Genomic DNA, 21,781 nt, shown 5'->3' with positions numbered 1-21,781 from the left:
AGCCTAAAGACAGAATTTAAAAACAGAAGCTAATATCTTAATCCCTTCTTCCACCTCCACCACAATCTTTCCTAAATTGCACAGTTCCATAGCGGACAAAGGTTTCTACATTCGTAAAGCAACCATGGAAGAATTTTATGTGTGCATTCTAGTTCAACAATGATGTTCAAATTTTGATGCAGCAAAGTATCGCTAAGTTGATGATATTTCAACTGTTTGGAGACACATTTCTGTCTTAAAAAAGTGGGTATAATGGATGAAATAATTTAAATTAAGAAAGTTAGAAAATATTTTAAATTAGTGAAATAAAAAAAATTATCAAAGAAAAAAATTTCCAGCTTTTCTTTAAAATTCCCAGATTTTTCCAGGTTTTCAAGATTTTCCAGGTGGGTGGCCACCCTGTTAACACTAAAAAAATTTATCAACACTATGCTTCCAGTATTTAATTTGATAAACATACATTAGAGCTGCACTAATTGGCAATTTGAAATACAGTCCGCGCATGTGGCCCTTCACTCAAAAAGGTTGTGCACCCCTACTATATAGGCCGCCCTGTTATATACACCTACCTACTAAATTTTCAAGTTTTAAATCAATAACACTGTGGCGTATCTCTGCGAAATTAAGGTACTTTTTATTATCGTGATGTAAAGTGTATGTTTCACCTTTAAGTGGAAATCAATCTCTTACACACATTCATAACCACTGTTAACTTTGTGGCAAAGGATTCAATAATTCATAAACCATATATTTCTAATTTGAAAACTGAAAGTGAAGTGTTGTAATAGGTAGTTTATTTTAGAGTTAAAAACATGATATTGACATGCTTTTGGATTTTATTTTTGCTTAGACTTCACAGTTCTCTTGATGTAAGTTATTTAGTAAATAAGGCTGCTCAAAACTAACACATGCCTCATACATGGAACAGAAATGAAAAACTTTGAAGGAAATGTATAAACGAAAAAGGACTGAACACAGTAAAACATCACTTAACACATTCTTCCAACAACTTTTCAAATGAAATATTATTAGTAACTCTATAGTCTCACAGCTTAGATTAGTTATTAATTTAATTTCCCTTATTAGTGCAAAAAATTACTAAGGCCTCATTATACAATCAATGTTCTTGGATTAATATTGATTAAAATTGATGAAAACTTTTGAATTTAAATAAAAAATTTGATGAAAAACAAGACAGCATGTCCAAATTTTCATCAAAGGTTTGGCTTAACCAATTTTCTCAAAAGTCATTGCACTTATAGAAACATCTAGAGTATGAGACTTTTTTCTGCATAATTTATGTTTCTTTTCCTTGTATGAGTTTCTCACAACAAGCATTCAATTGAAATTTTAAAAATAAATCTATACATAATATCAAATCATTTTATTTACATCCCCTAAAAATTTCAAAATGAAATTTACAATTTTTTAAGTTGACAAAAAAATCAAATTTTAGAATCGGGTCGGACAAGAACTGTTTTTCCTTAAAATTACAAATATTGTACACAAGCATTTATCGAATGTCAATAATCTTCCTTTCATAAAGTGAATTGAAAACATAGAAAATAAAGTAGCATTACCCTTCATTACAACGAATTAAACGTCTTAACCATTTTGCTTTTCTGGTATTAAGGTCAGGTTGACTACACAATTCGTTTTCTAAAGCAACCATCTTCTTTTTATATTTTACACAATATAGTTTCCTTAGTTTGTCTGCATTCTAAAAAGAAGAAAATTGAAAAAAAATTATACATTTAAAATTATAGTTTACATTTTAAATAAATACAATAAATAAATAATACAGTAAAATAATAAAAAAAGAACATTAATAATGTCACAGAAACAGACCTACAATCATTTTAGTATTATAATAAAGTATCTCTGTAAGCGTTAATTTCTTCTCAGGTTGTGTAGTTAATTTTTTCAACAAAAAATAAGCACACTTTAAAGTAATCAGTAAATATTTTTAAGCACTTTTTAAAAAATCATATTTAGGCTATGCACGCTAATAAATTTTTTTCTCCCTATTAAAAGTTCCTTATGTATATAACTGGTTCCCACTCAAACATTAAGAACTTTTCTCAAAAAAAATTAAGCGCTTTTTTTTAAAAACTGAATATTAAGGACCTTAAAATAGTATAATACAATTTATAGTATAATACAATTTATAGTATAATACAAATAGTATATACTACTTTATCTCAGTAAATTTAGAGTAGAGAGAACACTCCTTACTTGAGCACACCCCTTTACCAGGGAAAATGTTTCTTTTAACTAAATTAATATGACGGTTAATACTTCAGGCATTGAACCTCTCGATAAAATTGTAAGGAAATTTCCCAGCTACGCACTACTCTCCCATTGAATAACATGGGGAAACCAGTTTTTTCATGCAAAGAAGCTTGCAGCTAAAAGTTTGGAAAAAGCCAGAAGTATTGCTCAGATGGTTAAATAAATACATAATTAGAAATAAAAAATTACACTTAAATCTATTTAAACTTCATGTAATTACAATGATTAAAATTCAAAGAAAACTGTTTAAAAATACACTATATGAACTACTTGCATGATTCACATACTATCCTTTACCTTGATTCAAAAGGGGGGAATTTCATATAAATGTTCATTTTAAACGGTTTCAATACATCAGATCTTCATTACACATTTTGAATTTATTTTGCGATAAAGATACCATGGCTCCTCACAAATGTAAGTAGCAAGAAATAATTATAATTTGAATATCAGTTTCTTCATCTATTACTCTTAGTACTTAAACAGAATAAAAAATATCCTAACAAAAAAATAAGTCAAAATTACAAAGATAATTTTGTAAAAGTAAGATTTCTTGGTTTCGTTTCCACACATAATGAATAACCTTAATAATATAAACAAATATAATATTATAATCTTCTCAAGTCTCAACAACTGCTTACATATTCCTTACTTTTTCAGTTAAAATCCTTATTTTTATGTAATAGATGTAAATATCTCAAGTGAAATAAACAATGTGGATAAAAGCATGCTAACAGTTTTAGTTTTTTATAATTCTAAAAAAATAGTGCACAGATTTTTTTGCAATTAAAGATATGCCATAATCATGCAACTTTTCAATAAACTTCCACTTATGAGGATAGCAAGAACAGGGTGCGTAGCCAAATTTCTCAACAAAAAATAAGCACCTTTTAGGTACTTTTCAAGCACTCAAAAAATATTTTTATGCATTATATACATTAACAAAATGCAAAATAATTTTCACAGACTTCACATGATCATGATAAAACAACTAGTTTATGACAAAGAACTCTTTTCTTTATTATATTCGCAGTTATAAAATGATCAAGATATTTTGCGGATCGATATCAAAGAGTGGAAAATGAGAGAGTAACAATCTCATCGAACACAGCTCATAATACGTAGCTAAAATCAACATGGTAAAGAAAAAAAATCTCATATTCGAAAAGGGAAAATCAAGCACTTTTTAAAAACACCCAATGAAAAAAGCACCTTCAAGGGCTTTTAAAAAACGAAAATCGAAAATAAGCAACTATAAGCACTTTATAAAAATGCTACGCACCCTGAAGAAGGAGAGCAAAGTCAGTTACGAGGACAGCAGATCAGTAAAAAATTAAGACAAATGAATATATTTTTTAAACTGCAATAAACTTCCATTAGCATGTAACTTTAATAACTAACTTTGCTTATTATATAGATCGAACATAGATAACTCAAATGTCCAAAGTAAAGAAATTATTCCAAAATAAAATGTTATTGATTAATACAAATATAAATAACAGAAGCCCAAAATTACTTATTGCGATAAAAACTTTACAGAAAATGCACCAAACAAATCATCAATTGAATGAATTCAGTTTGGAATACATACCACATAAATTTTTAGAAACTATAGCATATTTCCAAAACATAAAAATCTGAAGATAAAACATACTCTAACAGATAGTTAATTCATAGCAACAGATGGCGCTACCTCTCTATCTGCACAAACAAAAACAATAGTCTTTGTTTTGACTCTTACCAAATGAGATGACGCAAGAAGAGCCACCCGAACCTTCTCTGGTTCCCGTTTTACCCCAATCAGCTTAGGTAAAACTTCAAGTTACTTTCTATTTTAGTCAATGCTATGTTGTTACTCATTATTGTAAAATGGATGTGTGAATGTATTATTAAAATACTGAGCTCTTCTTGATGGTGTTTCCTTCCATCCTCTTGGATCCTCACAATACTGTTTTGATAAGTTTTCTAGCTGCTGCTGTTTTCTTGCGTGAAAAGTTATCACATTGTAAAATTCTCAATAAAAGTGCAAAAATCTTATTTTCTTTCAAGGAATGGCAAATTAACCTACATTTTTGATGACTGGTTTTGAAAGTCAAGCAGTCTGGAAATGAATCCCTAATTATGTTGCAATTACAATGTAGCGATTTTTTTATTAAGTCAGTTGTAAGAAAAATGAATTATCCTTCTATTGATGAGTGCCAGAGTCTTTGTTTGCATTACAGAAAGCAGAAATAAAAAAAATCGAGGAGCTATTTCAAAATGGTAAGTTACAATTACAATAAAACATCTCACTTTTCTCATAAATTTTAAAAGTTAAAAACTATTACACATTTTACAAAAAGATAAGAAACATAAGTAATTCATTATTGAATCATTGGTCATTGAAGATGCACATGAGAACTTTTTCTTGCCAAATGAAAAGAAACTGCATTACAACTTCACAGACTATTAGTTTTAAACACCTACAAAAATTTTAAAGGAAGTTATAGAATAATAACATAAAGCCTCGACAAAATAGAAACTTTAAAATATACAAGTTCTATGGTAAAATATAAAAAAAGGTTCCCAATTTATCCCAACTTAAAAGTAGAGCTAATTATTTTTTTAGCACAAATCAATAAATCTCTTTTTGTACTTTAAATAATTGCAAATTTAGTCTCTGCAACACAATCTAAAAAACTCAATTGGCATGGTTAGGCCATACAGAAAGATTAAATGAAAATATGGGGCTGAGAAAAATCTTTAATAACAGATGAACTAAATACCCAGAAGACCCAAAAAGAGATGGTTAGATGATGTAATAAGGGATCTAACCATAATGAAAATTACCTAACGGAAATCTAAAGCCAAGAACAAGAAAATTAGAAACAACATCGGTTAACAACCCAAAATCCCCATTGGGGAATAGTGCCATAAAAGGATGGAAAATTATGCAAGAAAATTTTTTAAATCAGTATAACAGTATCAAAATACGCTAAACCTGAAAAAAGCATATATGTAACAGCACTTAAGAAAAAAATGTCAGAGTAGATTGTGGGGTTCAAAAAGGAGAGTTCTACAAAAAGATCATTACAGGATATTGATTAATAGTTCTTTATTTTAAATTTTAAAATATCAAGACAAAATAAAAACAAACAAATTTACAATCTATGATAAAAGCGAAATTTCTAACATCAAATCTACTACAAATATTTAATAGAATTTATGATAAATTTTATTTACATTCTTATGAGAAGCATTTAGTTAAGAATTTAAGTTAAACAGTATTTAAAACTATTGCTACTGTTTATTTCGTTAAAATAAATTTTAGAAATTAATTTTAATATATTAAAGTGGTTGTGTAGGAGGTTGAATTAAAAAAAAAAGAGTCAATAGCAAAAAGAATTTTCTGTTAATATTGAACATAGCGCATTTACCTTACAAGACTCTTCGAGGCTTTCAACTTCCCTCATGAGTTTTTCCTTTTTTTCCATTCTGTCTTCTGATATTTTGGCATTGAGTATTTTTTCTTGGGCCTCACTTAGTCTGTCAGTTAATTCTTCTATCTCAGTTCTGAGCTGAGAATTATCTTCTTCTGTAACAAAATTTCTCTCTGATGAGCCAATTCCGCTGTCAAGTACTCCATCCATGTTCTACAATTCATGCATAGATATAAATAAGAACATTCAAATGCATAATTAATAAACTAAAATTTAAAATAAAAACACTTCTAATAAAAAAATTCAAACTTTTATTATTTTGTTTTCACAAATGCAATTGGTTTAGTTTTATTGATAATGGTGTATTAGAACTACACTAATTAGCTATTGGCGATGGTGTGGGATCAATTCTTTATGATGATAAGAAAATTTCGGTATATGCATGCACTACACAACCAAAATTTAGAAAGGATGTGCGAAGTATTTTGCATTTCTCACTCTGAAACAGCCAGAGATATTACATTATAGTAGATTCCAAATCACTAAGACATGATCCAAGAAAGTGCTTTAAGTAGAAGCACCCAGACTTCAGAATAGAGAATCAGACCTTGGCCCATGTCATGGTAGGAGAAGAATATAACTGTTAACTAATGGGGCTGCTTATAAATATAATATCTCATAAATTAACTTGAAACTATGTTTGACGAAATTTTTCTAACAAACTTCTATTTAAGTAATTCATTATAAAACTACATATTAGATTTTGCATTAAGATTTTTGGGGAATACGTACCAGTCTTACTCACGCAAATAAATTGCATTGAACAGTAATAAAATGACATTGTAATGAATTTATTTTATATTTATCAAAAAAGGTAATGAAAACATGAATATAAATTTGTTGAAAAACATGAGACAATAATAACAGATTTTACAATTGTAATAAAGAAAGAGCAGCAAAAATCTATGTGCCTAGAGCCATATAATATATTAATCCATCTCTAATTCTCTCTTGAACTCATTTCAATAAAAGATTTACATTATATGTTTAATTATTATAGTTTATATAAAGTTACTACATCCTTCCCTAACTGAGGCGTAGGTAGGGTTTACAGTTCCTGAGGACAAACTCAGCTTTTGCACCACCTTGCATTATGTTGAGAGATTTATAGACACTTTAAAATGATTATGTAAAACCCACCACAATTGGCATTGGATAGGTAAATTTTAGGTAGAATAAGATTTTTCCACAAAAATTTTTTTTTTAAAACAATGTAACTTGACAACTTAAATAATTTTTAATTCAGTTTATAATTTAACAATATATGTTAATGTAGTTTCTATTCCATTTAAATGTTTTTGATCACATTTACTGTGTTTTATTTAATGATAAGGATTTATTCCAAGTGCATTTTATATTCAAAATATTGCTAATTTTTTATAAATACTTTTTTATAAAAAAAATTATTTTAAGTAAAGCAAACCATAATAATAGTAATAAAAATCATGTCCAAAAAAAGCTATGGGGCCCTTAATTTGCAAATAAAACTGGTGATATTTAAAAAGGGGAAACAGTTTATTCTGGAATTTATTTTCAAGTATTTTTCATAAGTTTTGCACCTCTCTAAGATTACACATGGGGACAGATGACCCCTAATGCCTCCCGTTAGCTACTCCACTGTTCCCTAATTAATTTCCTCTAGAATCTGAATAAATATATACTATATAAATATAAAACTTACATTTCCGTAAGATGTCCTGGAATTCTCTACATTAGAAGTATCTGCTTTTTTTAACTGTTCCAACTCCTGTTCAAGACGATGTACTACAGCAATAAGATCTGAGAAATAGGATACATTACATAAAATACCAGAAATAAAAATTAATTAAAAAGACAGACTCATAATAACCAAAATAAAAATTAAATACAGGGCTGCCACTGGGGTAATACTCCAAAAATAGTAACTTTAGTTGCTTCAGATATGAAAAAGTCTCCAAAATAGGTAAGTTTCCAGATGCAAAAAATAGTTACTAAAATTAGACATCCTCCTCAAACATAGTTCTACAATACTTAAACTTTAATAATAAAATCTAATGGAATTCTAGAAAAAAAGAAGAGAGAAAGTGGAAATACGGGACAAAAAAGCTTTTGATTTGTTATGCATGGTGCTACAGAAAATTATCCAATAGTAATAATTGTAAATAACAAATTATATTAATTATGTTTATTTAAAAATGCTAAAATAATAACTGAATGTTGAATCATAATTTTGTCAAAGGAATTATAAATTGCAATGTGTGAAATAAAAAATAGAATGTACAGAAATTAATGAGCATAACATAACTTAATTTTTTGCAAGAAAATGAATACTGCATAAGTGTTTTGATCAATAGTTTATCATTCTTTTGATATTTTTATAGAAGTGCTATGTATTAATAGAAAAATGTGCCATTTAAGTAAAATGAACTTTTAAATGAATACTGCTGGGAAATCAATAATTGTTTTCTTTAAAAGTAAGTTCTTTCATGTGTATTAGAAATATCTTACATAAGAAAAAATAAACTGTTAAAAAAAACTTAACCAGTTGTATGCTGAATATGAATTCAAAATTTGTGATTGAGATGATTGAATAGATATTAAATAAAAAATAAACTGAACAAATTTTAAAAAAAATTGTTTTAAAGATATTAAGCTTTACGTGTGGGCCAGTGGGGGTGGTGGTCCCAAGGAGTAAACTCTATAGAAAGGAGAAAATAAATCTAATACGCTTTCTAAAATAAATATAACATTTATGGAAATAAACGGCTAGTGTGGGATTAGACAAAATTGCGTAAAATGAAAATGCAAGAATAAAAATATGGTCTCAAATTAAAAAATATTTAATATTTAATACTTTAAAAGTTTTGCAAGTAATCACTAAAATAACTAATTTTTAAATACCAATATCACTAAATATAGTATTTCTTAAAACAGCTCTTAATTTTTCATTAAAAATATGCTCAGAATGAATGCCTGGACTAAACATGATAACACAGAAAAAAACCTAGGCAACAAAACTTTCTTATTATGTTAAATTAAATAAACTCTTGCAACTTTTGAAAGCAAACTCAAACAGGTCCAAAGGTTGTTTTCTCTGGTAATAACTCATGCCTGTAGCAGAAATGCCAACTGCTCCACTTTCTGTAAAATATTTTTTTAAGAGGTATACAGTATAGGACCCCAAATCCGGCACTCACGGGACCGACAAAATTCCGTATTTCGGAATTTGCCAAATTTCGGATCTCTTTGGGAAATTCCAATATGGCACCCATATATTACAATAATTCAATTATACTGCTAATTTCAGAAAATTAATTAATTCCAATAAATTTAGTTAAGTTTTGATCGTAGTAGGTGAATTTAAAACTGTCCTATCTTAAGAAATCTCATTAATTAAAATATAATCTATAGAATAGAAATAACAATACAGTGTAAAGTCGCGTATTCGGAATCGGTGGGACTTCCAGAAGTCCATATAATAGATTTTTCCGTACAATAGACCCCCAAGGTAAACAAAGCTTAAAATGATTCAATAAACGATCTGAATCTAAGAAGCAAAAAATAAATAAACATTATTCTTAAAGGGAATAATGTTTTAGCATTAGAATATCTAATCAATCAAATATAAAATATTAGAAAAAAAATATTATTGCTGAAAATATGGAAAACGAAAAAAATTTAACAGTTATGAAAATATTAATCCGCCATTTTGAACTAGAACGATTCAAGCAGGAAGAGGAAATTCATGTCATTCTGGAACAAAGCTTAAAATGATCTAAATCTAAGAAGCAAAAAATAAATAAACATTATTTTTAAGGGGAATGTTTTAGTATTAGAATATCTAATCAATAAAATATGAAATATTAGAAAAAAATATTATTGCTTAAAATATAGAAAACGAAAAAAAATTGACATATGAAAATAATAATCCGCCATTTGTAACTAGAATGATTCAAGCAAGAAAGGGAAATTCCCGTCATTCATTAAGGTGGGTAGGTGGAGGAGAAAAATTCATTTCCTCTTTATTTGTGAAAGAAAATAAGTGTAAAGAGGAGATCATTAAAGTTGAGGGTGGGGAAGTAACAAATTATTGTTATCTCTCCAATCATTGGCTATCAATCAAGCATAAAGGCGGGGCACGCTGATCGGGTTCTCTTTATTTTTTCTTCTGTGACTGAAAGAATGTTACCCCCTTTTCCCCCCGCCTCCTAAATATTACAAGGTATGGGGAAGAACGAATGTTTTGTTTTGCAAGGACGTGTATCCTTTTAGACCTATTCAAATTTTCCATTTTGACTTTTGACTCCCCCTCCACCTTAACGCTTGCCCTGTTTACCCTTTTCCACAGTATTTCTTCTTTCAATAAAAAGGTTCCAGGAAATGCCTCTCAGAATCAGTTGCGGTCTTTTGAAAACAAATCTCGCTCTTTTTCCTACATTCCAAGGGAGGAGCGTCACTAACGGTCACTCAATGGTTTTGGTAGATCTTCACTTCCCCTTTCTGGTGATTTATGGGTTCGATGCATAAATCAGAGGCTCAGTGCAAGCTAGAAAAAGAGAAAATGTGCCAGAAGACCTTTTTTTTTTTTTTAAGGAAAGGGGAAGATGAAGAGATGTTTGTTTATTTTGATTGTTAAAAAGTGTCCGGGAAATCGATCCTTCCGGGAAAGGGACGTTACACTGTATATATTTTTTATAAGCTAACAACAAATAATGATAAAAAGAAACAAGCTAACAACTAAATACGATTAAAAAAAACAAGCTATCAATTAAAAAAAAAAAACGAGCAGTTAATAACTAATAAAAAAAACAAAAGAGTATAATTTACATCAAGTAAGAAAAGCAGCAAAAGGATAGAATTCAGTTTGTATCCCACATGGTAGCTTCATTATCAAAACGGTGTGGCTAATTTATGGGCAAACTGGAGAGGGAAATGTGGGAACCAAGGGGTAAGAAGGGGGGAAAACCAGTAGAGCACTTGCAGAGCTGTCAAGATTGATTGATCAGTTTCTTCCAACTTGCTTTTCTTTATTTTGTTCATTGAAAATGCAGGTGTTTTTACTTTTCCCTTTCACTTTAGATATTTTAAACTGCTTTAGAAACAGATGTTTCCTTTGACACAGATTTTTTTTTCATGCTTTTTTTTATTAGAAAGATAAAATAAAGTTACTTACTTCAACAGAATAAAATTCCAAATCGAAAGAGAATATAAGTGATTTTTTTTTCTCTTATTAATAAAAATTTCTTTTAAAAAAAAAATTAGATTGAATTATGTGCCGAATTTCGGGTCCTGCCGAATTTCGGGATGCCGGATTAGGGGTCCCATACTGTACAAAAAAAAACATATCAGAAGAATTTTAGTTTATTTTGTTAGCACTTAAAAAGGTCATCGCAAGATAGCTATTGAATTATGTCTGTAAAGAATGGTAAAAAGAAACTTCATCTATAGCTCATATTTGTGGCATAATACATTCCACTGTAATTCCATTGATCAAATGAAGTGAAAAAAACAATACTTGTACATAAAATACCATACACACAGATGACTGTTCTTACCTGTAATGCAGCAAGAGAAAAAAGTCACTAATTAATTTTTAGTAGCTAATGGACATTTGGAAAAACATTTTGGAAAAAAAATTGTGGTCATTCGCTTACTTTTGTTCAAAGTCATTTGAGTCGCCTTTTTAGTTTTTAATGGCAGCCCTGTAAATAAAATTTTGCACTTACTTCTCACTTCATTTGAAACAATTCTTGCAGATTTTTTTGCTACATCTAAAAAAATTGATATATATTAGACAATATGCAAAATCAAACTAAATAAAAAATGAACTAAAAAAAAAATCTTGAATAAATCTCAATGCTTACTTGTCTTTTTATTTGGCAATTTTGAAGTTGGGCAGGATGATTTTGCATTACTAGTTTTGACAGTCTTTTGAGATTTACCATTTGAAGTACTAGGAATTTTTCTAGTCTGGGTGTGAGTGCTTTTGGCTTGACTTTGAGTGTGTTTTGCTTGACTTTGAGTGCTTTTTGCTTGAGTTTCAGTGCTTTTTGCTCGACTTTGAGTGCTTTTTGCACGACTAAGATTTTTCAAAACTGTGGAACTGCAACTTGGACCAGGGGGGTATATTATATTTGATTTTGAAAATGAACTGGATAAATTTGATACCTTGCTAGTTTTTACAGTCTCTCGTGATTCACCATTTGAAATACTAGGCCTTTTTCTAATCGGGCTTTGAGTACTTTTTACTCGGCGAGGAATTTTTATAACGGTGGAACTGCAACTTGGACCAGGGGGATATATTACATCGACCTTACGCTTTTTTGAAGTATTTTGAATTGAATAAAATCTTTTATCTTTGGACAGAGAATCAATGACTCGTTCCTTTTTCAATAGCGTATGAGTAAGTAGTTCATCTCCAGGTGGTAAATTAACAGCCCTTTCCTCTTCAGGTAGCGAAACAACAACCCTTTCATTTTCAGATATCAAATCAACACTTTCATTTTCAGATAGCAAATCAACTATCATTTCTTCTTTGGATGGCGAATCAACAACCCTTTCCTCTTCATCCTGTTCTTCATCACTAAGATACGGATGCACAGAATATATCTCTTCGATATCACTATTAGAAGTATCATCACTAATATTAATATTCTCTATGGAAGAATCCCAGTCAGTTTCCTCATTACCACTTTCTTTACCTGCAGACAGCTCACTTTTTTTTTTAATTAGAGCGATTTTGTTAAAGGCATTTTGATTTTTAAAAGTCTTATCACTACTACTTTTCTTACTCATTAAGCCAAAATGACTAGTATTTCCACTGCCTCTCTTACTCATTAAGCCAGAATGACTAGTATTTCCACTGCCTTTCTTACTCATTAAGCCAGAATGACTAGTATTTCTTCTGCCTATAGTCCTTCTCAAGTAGATTCTTCTATTTACACTCTGGTACTTAGAAGGTTCCTTTTTTCCAAAAAAACTATTATCACTTTTCCGTTTGTTATCAAAAACTGCAACAGTTTTTTCTTCTTGCAATTTTCTACAGGTTTTGCAGCTTAAAGAGTTTACTTTATTTGGGCAATTGTCAGTGCCTACAAAACATTTGGCAGGTGACATGCTATAAAAGTTAAAAAAAAAGACTGCAGTCAAAAAAATTATAAAACAGTTAACTCATAAGAAAATATTTTATGCATTCATTATTTTGAAAGTTTTATTTTAATTCATTTTCATTTAAATATTTTTAAAACAAAATGCTGAAATTTGTCACGCGATGGAATTCACACTATCACAAATGTTAAAATGAAATTATCTTAAACCTTTACTACCTTTTATCAGATTGCAATGCAAGTTGGTCTTATTCAAATGTAGTCCACAGTAGGCTCCAGGATTGGGTTCTTGAAGTCAAAAACTGATTCTTGAGATAATAAGAGTAAGATAACTGTAAAAAACTAAAGAATTAGCTGGCAAAAATCATAATGTATGAGGGTTTTTTTCATATAAATAATTAACAATAATATTATGGTAGAAATTATAGTTTAAAAAACTAATTAAGTAATCTGTGTTAATTATAAATTACAATTGATAACTTATAAATGTAGTAAACCAGGTTCAGAAATTATAAAAAATTTGAAATTTTAACATAAAACAGATATTTGTTATAATTTGTATATATTGTACCCATTTTTCATTCCATTTTCAATTAACTAAAAATATTATTTAAAAGGCCGGGATAGCCTTGTCGGTAGGGCGCTGGGCCCATGTCTGAGAGTTCGAACCCCGCCGGCCGAAGACTCCCCGCGTAGTTGGTGACTGATGCACGCTAAAATTCTGTCAAGTCGCAAAGTCCTCCATGTTCCCATAACAAATCGAAACCTCTGGGGGTACTGGATTGGAGATCGATCGTTCTCTGATTCAGGTCAAAGTTACGATCTGTGGATGAATGAATGGGCCTGCCTTATAAACTGGTGTGACGCAAGATGCGACAGAAGTTGAATTCTTGGCCATAGAGGGCGCCACTGAAAAAGAAGAATTGCACACTCTGCCTTAAATTTGTTCGGTTTCAACAAACAGTCTTGCCCGTGTGGCAAGTGGCATTAGAACCAGCCAACCATTATTTAAATTCTTCTGCAACTTTAAAGCAATTATGGTGAAAAAGAAAAAAGGTGGAAAATAAAAATATTTCCACTCTATACTTTCTAATAACTTATTTTCTTATGAAGCTTATTTTTTTAAAGAATATTTTTCCCCTTTCATGGCAAGCACTGAACTTTCGCTCTTTGCCTTCGAAGAAGCCAGAAGTGTTGCTCATTTTATGTAGTTAAATTTCTAGTAATTAAATTTATGAACTTTAATATAACTTAATCTAAAATACCAAAACTTGAAGTGAGCACTTAAAAACACATTAGCCACAAAATTGAAATTTTACTTGCCAGCAAAAAAAAATAAATAAATAAATAAACTTGTCTTTTTTTCAGAGGAAATGGAAGTAAAAATAATTATTAGAATGCATTAAGTTCTTTTCCTATTATTGGAATGTTTTATTGAACACAACTTTATGATAAAGTTTTCAGTACATCTATGGTAATTCATACAGGGGTCTATAAGTTAAGTATATTTACGCAATCAACAAGAGTATTTTTCACGCCATCTTCTATGCAACATACGTCGTATGTATGTCAAAATAGATTCTTTTCAACATTCATTATTTACAAGGCATAAATGTAATTTTCTAAGTTTTATCCATTATCATAAATGTTAAAACAGGCTCATGTCCAAAAATCACTAAACTTGATGCATTCACAACTTTTAAAAAGCTAGAATCAGGGTTGTTAATTTTTTGATGATTGATGATTTTAACTGTCATGTTAAAAACCCTAAATTTTTATGTAAGGATAATTATTAGCTATGATAATATGAAATATTTATAAATAATCATACAGATTGAATTACAACTGATCAATCATGTTCTTCAACTATTTTCACAATAAGCTCTCTTTTTTTAATAGACAATTGCTCTTGAAAACCCAAATTTTGGCATTAAAAATATTAAACATAATATGTAAAATTGCAATTCCTCCACTCTGTAAATTTTATTATTGAAAATAAAAATACAAAAAAGTCTTATAAAAAAACACTTAATCATCTTACTTATTACATATAAAACCAATTTTCATTTACACCCATTTTAACTCCTCTTTTCTCCAAAGAATGCGATTACAAAGAAATAGTTTTGAAGCTCCCTGTATTCCAAGTTCATTCTTCAGGTTCGTATGAATATGACCGAACTTGAAATTATTCTTTTGATTGATGCTGAGTGCATAAACTAGAATGTAGACCAACTAAAATTGTTTTCAAATATAATAAAATAACATGCAATTTGGACATTTATTCTAATAACTGGAAATTTAAATGTTCAATTAGTAGCCAGTGGCAGGTAGACTCTAATAACTTAATGGCCACTTTTACCTCAAATCTTATGAGTCTTTGATCGATATTGATAGTTCCATTTCATTTAACAGCTGTCACTTTTTCAAACTTTCCTTGCTTGGATTGTATTATATTTTTGCTAAAAAATTTATTTTAGAAATAATTTAAAGCTCACAAAAAGTAAATTCAACAATAAAAGTAATATAAATAAATGAAAAAATTTTATTAAACATATGAACTTAAAAAAAAATTTTTTTTTTAATATTTGGGGAGGAAAAATACCTTTAAATGAAGCATGTAAATTGTTTAAGAAATCTCCTTCCACGTGAATATTTTCACCACATATATTACATATATATACCCCCCCCCCCCCCCNNCCCCCCCCCCCCCGTTGAGCAGCAGATCCAATTTAGAGTTTACGGCTACCAATGTGAGCGAAATTCGTATCATCCACACACTGGACATTTTAAATAAAATTTTATTTTTCAGACTCTCTCTCTGCATTATCATTAAAAAATTTTCAAAAACCGACCAAAAAGTGGTCGTTTTTTTATATTTAAATTAAGCTGCCAACTTTTTTATGTAGACTCATTAGTGTCATTATGTAGACTCACACTAAAATTAAGTGCTGTTAATTTTAGGTCTACTAATAACTATGCTAAATATCGAAAGTGACTTAATTAAACCTTTGAATTGATTGATTGAAAAATTATAAACTCAACTAAGCAAATGTTTATATTTTTTGTAAATTATAAGTTTACTTATCAGAGAATATATTATACTTATGATTTATTGGAAATATTCATGTGCATACAAGCAGGGGCACCAAAAATTCTCAAAATGTAATATTTCCTCAGAATAAAGTTTTTTTTCTTTTCTTTTCAGAACGAAATTTTCTTCGTATTTTTTTTTCTTTCTTTTTTTTAGTAAATGATCTTTTCAAAGTATTTTTGGAAAGTAAAGTTTAATAATGCTACAAACTTTTGACATTAAAAACAAAGAAAAATATTCATTAGATTTTACACAATTATTTTAACGAGCATAACTTGTTAAATCAAAATATATTGAATTAGTAATAATTTATTAAGCTATATCTCAGGTTCCACTCACAAACTTAACGAATTATAACCAATATATACACAAATTGATGAATTATAAGCAATATGTACCTGAATTTTCCCTAAAACCTCATTCGGGTGATAAAATATATTCTGCTCCCCTGCAAATAAGTAATAACAAATATTGAGAATCAAATAAAAATTTTATAAGTAGAGATCAAACAATTATTGGCAACTGGTTTAGTATTGCTTCAACTAAAAAATCTGCCTGAATTGTGGCATAAAAGAATTAAAATGAATATTCAGATTGATAATAATTAATAACTCATAGTTATTACCTGTAATATAAATTGAATAGTTTTAATAGAGCAAGTAATATTGATCTGAAAGTATTAAAAGTGCCATGTTTTTAGAAAAACCAATTAAGTTTCAACAATTTTGGCTAAATTTTTTTAATATTATATATAACATTAATCATAATTATAGTATATATACAAGTATTGTGTTCAATTTACTATTTAATGAAGTGTTCCCAATGAATCTTGTCTCAGGATATGGACAGTTTTAGTCAGATTTTGTCAGTTCATCATTTTCCGACAGGTATTTGATGTATCATACGAAAAACACCAGTTTTCAGCATTAAAAGTCCAACTTTGGGTAGAATGGCTAATACTATATGACGATTAAATAACTGCACATTTATTTAATTGACAGTACGTAAAAAGAAAAGTAACAAAATATTATGTTAAATGATGATATTGTATCAGTTGACATACATACTGAAATTGCAAGAAACATGTCACACCATATTTTTCAATGAGATATATTATTTTTAGCTAATTAGAACAAATAAATATTAAAAATAAATTTCTAAAAAAAAATGAACAGAACACTAGGTAAACTAAATAGAAAAACAAGACACAGGAATCTTTCAGTAACCAATTTCTCACCTCATTCATATTTCTATACAACCTAATTTTTTTTAGATGGCAATAAGAAAAATATCTGTGAAAAAATATCGAAGCTCTATAAATCAGTCGCTGGACCTATGCTATGACACCACAAAGGTCAATTAGATCTGAGCCTGGGGCTCTTCAATTTCTTAAAGTCAGAAAGACAACTTTAAAATCATATCCATTCTTCAATCTCAAATTGTAACTAGTTAGAAACTGAATAAAACATTTAAAAATAAGAGAAAAACTTACTTAAAAATGGTTAATGCAAATTCAAATACATTAAATATGCAAAATTGAAATGTCATTAGAAAACTTACAGAAATAGGTTTTCTTCCTTACATAATTAAAGGTAATTTTTAAGGAGATATTTAATTAATTGAAGAATATGACCCATTCTAAGCCAATATTCATATAGAAACTAAGGATAATATTGGTACAGGAAATGTCAGTTATTTGTCATAAGCAACTGCCATTGAATTTGTAAATTTAATGCCAATGCTTTGTAACAAAACTAGCCACAAAGATATTAAGAAGCAAATAATTTTTAGAGTCAAAAACTTTTATACTTGGAACATTGTTGTGATCACAATACGGAAATATTCCCTAGACCTGAATAACTGCAAATAAGAGCAAATTTGAAAAATTATTGCTTTGAAGTGAGCAGTGTGGCATCAGCTTAACTGTAACTTTGTATCAACTGTTTATGTTAGTTTCAGTTTCTGTATCTCGTCAGGTTGCTATTAAATGTGTTCATCGTGATGTCAGATCATACTCATCTATTTAATTATAAGTTTAAAGATACACAACCACGCATGGTGGCAGCGATAAACGAAAACAAAACTCGCATTCAATATTCTGATATTACATCACGACATCAGCTCCCGCATATCACATAACTCCGATAGAATCATTTTCATTTTTGATTTCGGCAGAATGGCCTAAATGGAAGCAAAGATTTATATGTTTTCGCACTGCTTCAGGACTAATTAAGAAGACAGAAGAAGAACAAGTAGATGCACTTATATATGTCAGGCGATAGAGCCAAAGATATATTTCTTTCTCTCAGTTTATCGGATGCAGGTAAAAAGAAATTTAAAGACGTTCTGAATAGCTTTGACACTCCTTTCGGCGCTAAACAAAACATAATAGTCGAACGTGCTCAGTTCAATCGGCGAATCCAAAAAGAAAGTGAGTCTGTCAATGATTTTATTACTATGTTATATGCTCTTGCTGACAAGTGTGAATATGGTAATTTAGATGACAAATTGCTTTGTGATCGTATAATTTTCGGTATAAAAGAACCTAATACGAAACCTTATACCTTAAGCGAAAAATTACAACTTTATTCTGAACTTACTCTGCAAGCTGCAATTGACAAAGTACATCTTTCGGAATCAGTTAAGAAACAACATTCACTGCTAATTGAAAATTCTACAATAACGCTATTAGTCAAAAAAAGAAATACATTAAAATAACTAATGCAGACAAAAGTAATTTTCATGATTCTAAAAGTAAATATCAAGATTCAAAAGCTAATTATCTGAAAAAATTTTCAAATGGTGTGGTAAACAGCCACATGCACAAAGAAACGGCCTAGCAAAAGACTCAAATTTTACAGAAAGTGCAGGAAAAGAGGACATTGGGATGTTTGTTTATCAGTATTAAAAGAGTCAATGAAATTTGTGATGCTGGTTTAGTAGGACTAGTGGGAAGTACACAAAACACAGATGAGTGGGTTGCTCCTGTTAAAATACTAGGAAAATGCATCCAATTTAAAATTGATAACGGTGCTGACCATTCTGTTATTCAAAGCAATATTGCATTCAGAGTACTAAAACATGCGAAAATAAAAGGTACAGATAAAGTGATTTTTGGCCCCGATAAAACATCCTTGAATTCAATGGGATAACTGCTTGAAAATGTTGAATATAATCGAAAGAAGTGCTTAGAAGAAATTCATGTTATTGAAGGACACCAAACATGTTTATTAGAAAAACCTGCAATAAAAATTCATTGGACTTGGACCCAATATCCAATTTCAGTCTATGCTCAACATTACCAGTTTTAATCCTTTTCAAGAATTTCCCCGATACTACTTTTGGAGAAAACTTAACTAGAAATATGGAGAATGCAAGAATTAAAGTTTTTCAGAAGTAGAAAAACCTACTGATTGGTGTTCTCCTGCTGTTATAGTACAAAAAAAAGATGGAAGCGTATAAAATATGCGTCGACTTTACAATCTTCAATAGAAGCATCAGAAGAGAATGGCACCCATTGCTCGCTCTTCTGATTCAACAGAATACAATTTATCACTTTTGGCTGGAGTGCAGATTTTTTCAAAATAAGACAAAAATTCCGGTTTTTGGCAATACCTCTTGATGAACAGTCTTCGTATCTCACAACATTCATCATACCCTTTGGCAGATTTCATTTCTTACGCCTACCATTCGGAATAGCATCTGCTCCAAAACATTTTCAACGTAGGATGTCGCAAGCTGTAGAAGGTCTTTAGGATCTGTGAATTATTTAGCAAGATTTATTCCACGGTCTTTAGACATTATTCCACCTTTGATTTCTGTGTAATACAAAAAGAATAAATTTGTTTGGAACTCTCCATAGGAGAGTGCACTAAGGAAGAAGATGAAAGACATGTTATCTGAACATATATTTACCACTTTTGAAGCAAACAAGCAATCAATTGTTACAGCTGACGCTCGTTCTCAGGGATTAGGAGCCACACTATGTCAAAAACATGATTCTACATTCAAAGTGGTAGCTTATGCACCCAGAACTCTAACTCCTATTGAAGAATGTTATGCTCAGATAAAAAAGAAGCCTATGCAATGCGAACATGGGCAATGCGAAAAATTTTCGAATTATCTAATGGGTACCAAGTCCCTTTCGGAGACAGATCATAAATCTCTTGTCCCAATACTTACTAGAAAATCTTTGGATGATTTAACACCTTGTCTATAATGTATCAGAATGAGGCTCATGAGATATTCTTTTGACGTATTCCACATTCCTGGAGAAAATCTTTGTGTAGCAAACGCACTATCTAGAGCACCACATCAACCAGAAACTCCAAATCTAGAATTGGAAGACGAAGTTGAAGCTTTTATCAATCAAGTCATAGAAACTGATCTGATATCTTCAGAGAGACTTTCTCAAATAAAACTAGAACAAGAGACTGACTCAACATGTAAGATGATCAATTATGCTTCTCACAGTTGGCCAGAGAAAAACAAGATAGTACCAACCTGTCTACACTTTTGGCATCTAAGATATGAAATCTCCATACAGAATGGCTTGTTAACGAGAGGAAACCAAATAATCGTGCCAAATAGACTACAACAGAAATATTGGGCAAAATCCATGAAGGGCACATGGGAAATAATAAATGTTGAGCTTCAGCAAATTCTACAGACTGGCCTGACATCAGTAAACAAATAGAGAAATTAGTTCGTGACTCTCCTTCATGTATACAGGAAGCTAAAAACTGTTTTGAACCTTTGAAACCAAGTAGTTTTCCTCAGAGACCATGGGAAATTGTAGCTATGGACTTATTTAAACTCCTAGCAGAATGGTATTTATTAGTAACAGAATTTTAATCACGTTATCCAGAAGTGGCAAAACTGGATAGTTTAGCATCAAAAGAAGTAATTTTATACAGCAAATCGAATTTCACCAGACATGGAATTCCAGATCTTGTAAGATCAGATAATGGACCACAGTTTGAAGTTACTAGAACAGCTGAGTTTCAAGACTTAATATGGCAAAAGTCTATGCTCTTAAGCACATTACTTCAAGCCCAAGGTATCCTCAAAGCAACGGTTTTGTTGAAGCAGAAGTGAAGAAAATTAAATTAAGATTCAAAAAGTCTAAAGATCCTTACTTGGCTATATTGAGTTATCAGACGACACCTTTAAAGAATGGTTACAGTCCTGCTGAATTGTTGATGGGACATCGACTACAATCAACCTTACCTTAAGCAATTTCACTAGTTCAACCGAAGCTCTTTCCGAAGGAGATAACAGAGGTAGCTTACCAGAAATTACCGATCCAGATCCTGCAGTCTTACCTCAGAAGAATGATGTATCTCAAAAAACTGTTGTCACTTGCCCTGGGAGAACTCCGAAAAGACTAAATATTTAAAAAGGGGGAGGTGTGGCATCAGCTATGTTAACTGTAATTTTGTATTAACTGTTTATGTTAGTTTCAGTATCTCGTCAGGTTGTTATTAAATGTGTTTGTTGTGATGTTAGACCATGCTCATCTATTTAATTATTAGTTAAAAGATACGTAACCACACAAGCTAAGCAGTGTTTGGATGATTTTACCTTTAAGACAGAAAATGATACTGGTATTTCATAACTGTGATGTCACAATAGGCATTACATATTTCCTAGCTTTTAAAGTTTCTTTAATTTCTTACTTACTTTTTTAAGTCATTCTCAATTGAACAGTACAGGGGTCTGTCTAGGTTTTTCTGAAAGGTACCTATTTTGCGAAAATTTTGACATAATTTGTGAAAAATTAAAAATTATATTAAAAGTCAACACAAAAACATGGTAAAAATATAGATTTATCG

The 21,781-nt window shown here is 30.0% G+C and overlaps 1 protein-coding gene across 5 annotated transcripts in view; it reads right to left on the bottom strand.

The window, feature by feature from the left end:
- Positions 1-21,781, bottom strand: part of LOC107454836 (uncharacterized) — a 41,727-nt gene that overhangs the window by 18,349 nt on the left and 1,597 nt on the right. The window contains exons 2-9 of one of the 5 annotated variants that reach the window (XM_043050342.2): positions 20,130-20,280; positions 16,346-16,395; positions 13,076-13,188; positions 11,615-12,867; positions 11,477-11,521; positions 7,453-7,550; positions 5,709-5,924; positions 1,581-1,720 (exon numbers count right to left, since the gene is read on the bottom strand). In XM_043050342.2, the coding sequence (XP_042906276.1) occupies positions 1,581-1,720; positions 5,709-5,924; positions 7,453-7,550; positions 11,477-11,521; positions 11,615-12,866 (1,751 nt within the window). In that variant the 5' untranslated portion in view covers position 12,867; positions 13,076-13,188; positions 16,346-16,395; positions 20,130-20,280. Of the gene's footprint in view, positions 1-1,580; positions 1,721-5,708; positions 5,925-7,452; positions 7,551-11,476; positions 11,522-11,614; positions 12,868-13,075; positions 13,189-15,215; positions 15,318-16,345; positions 16,396-20,129; positions 20,281-21,781 lie in introns of those variants that run through there. The other 4 variants (XM_043050343.2, XM_071188384.1, XM_043050344.2 and 1 more) reach the window with 4 other exon arrangements.

This window comes from Parasteatoda tepidariorum, chromosome X2 (assembly GCF_043381705.1).
Source record: "Parasteatoda tepidariorum isolate YZ-2023 chromosome X2, CAS_Ptep_4.0, whole genome shotgun sequence".
Classification (NCBI taxonomy): Eukaryota; Metazoa; Arthropoda; class Arachnida; order Araneae; family Theridiidae; genus Parasteatoda; species Parasteatoda tepidariorum.
Note: the sequence above shows the minus strand (reverse complement) of the source record. Positions and strands in the feature narration are given on the sequence as shown.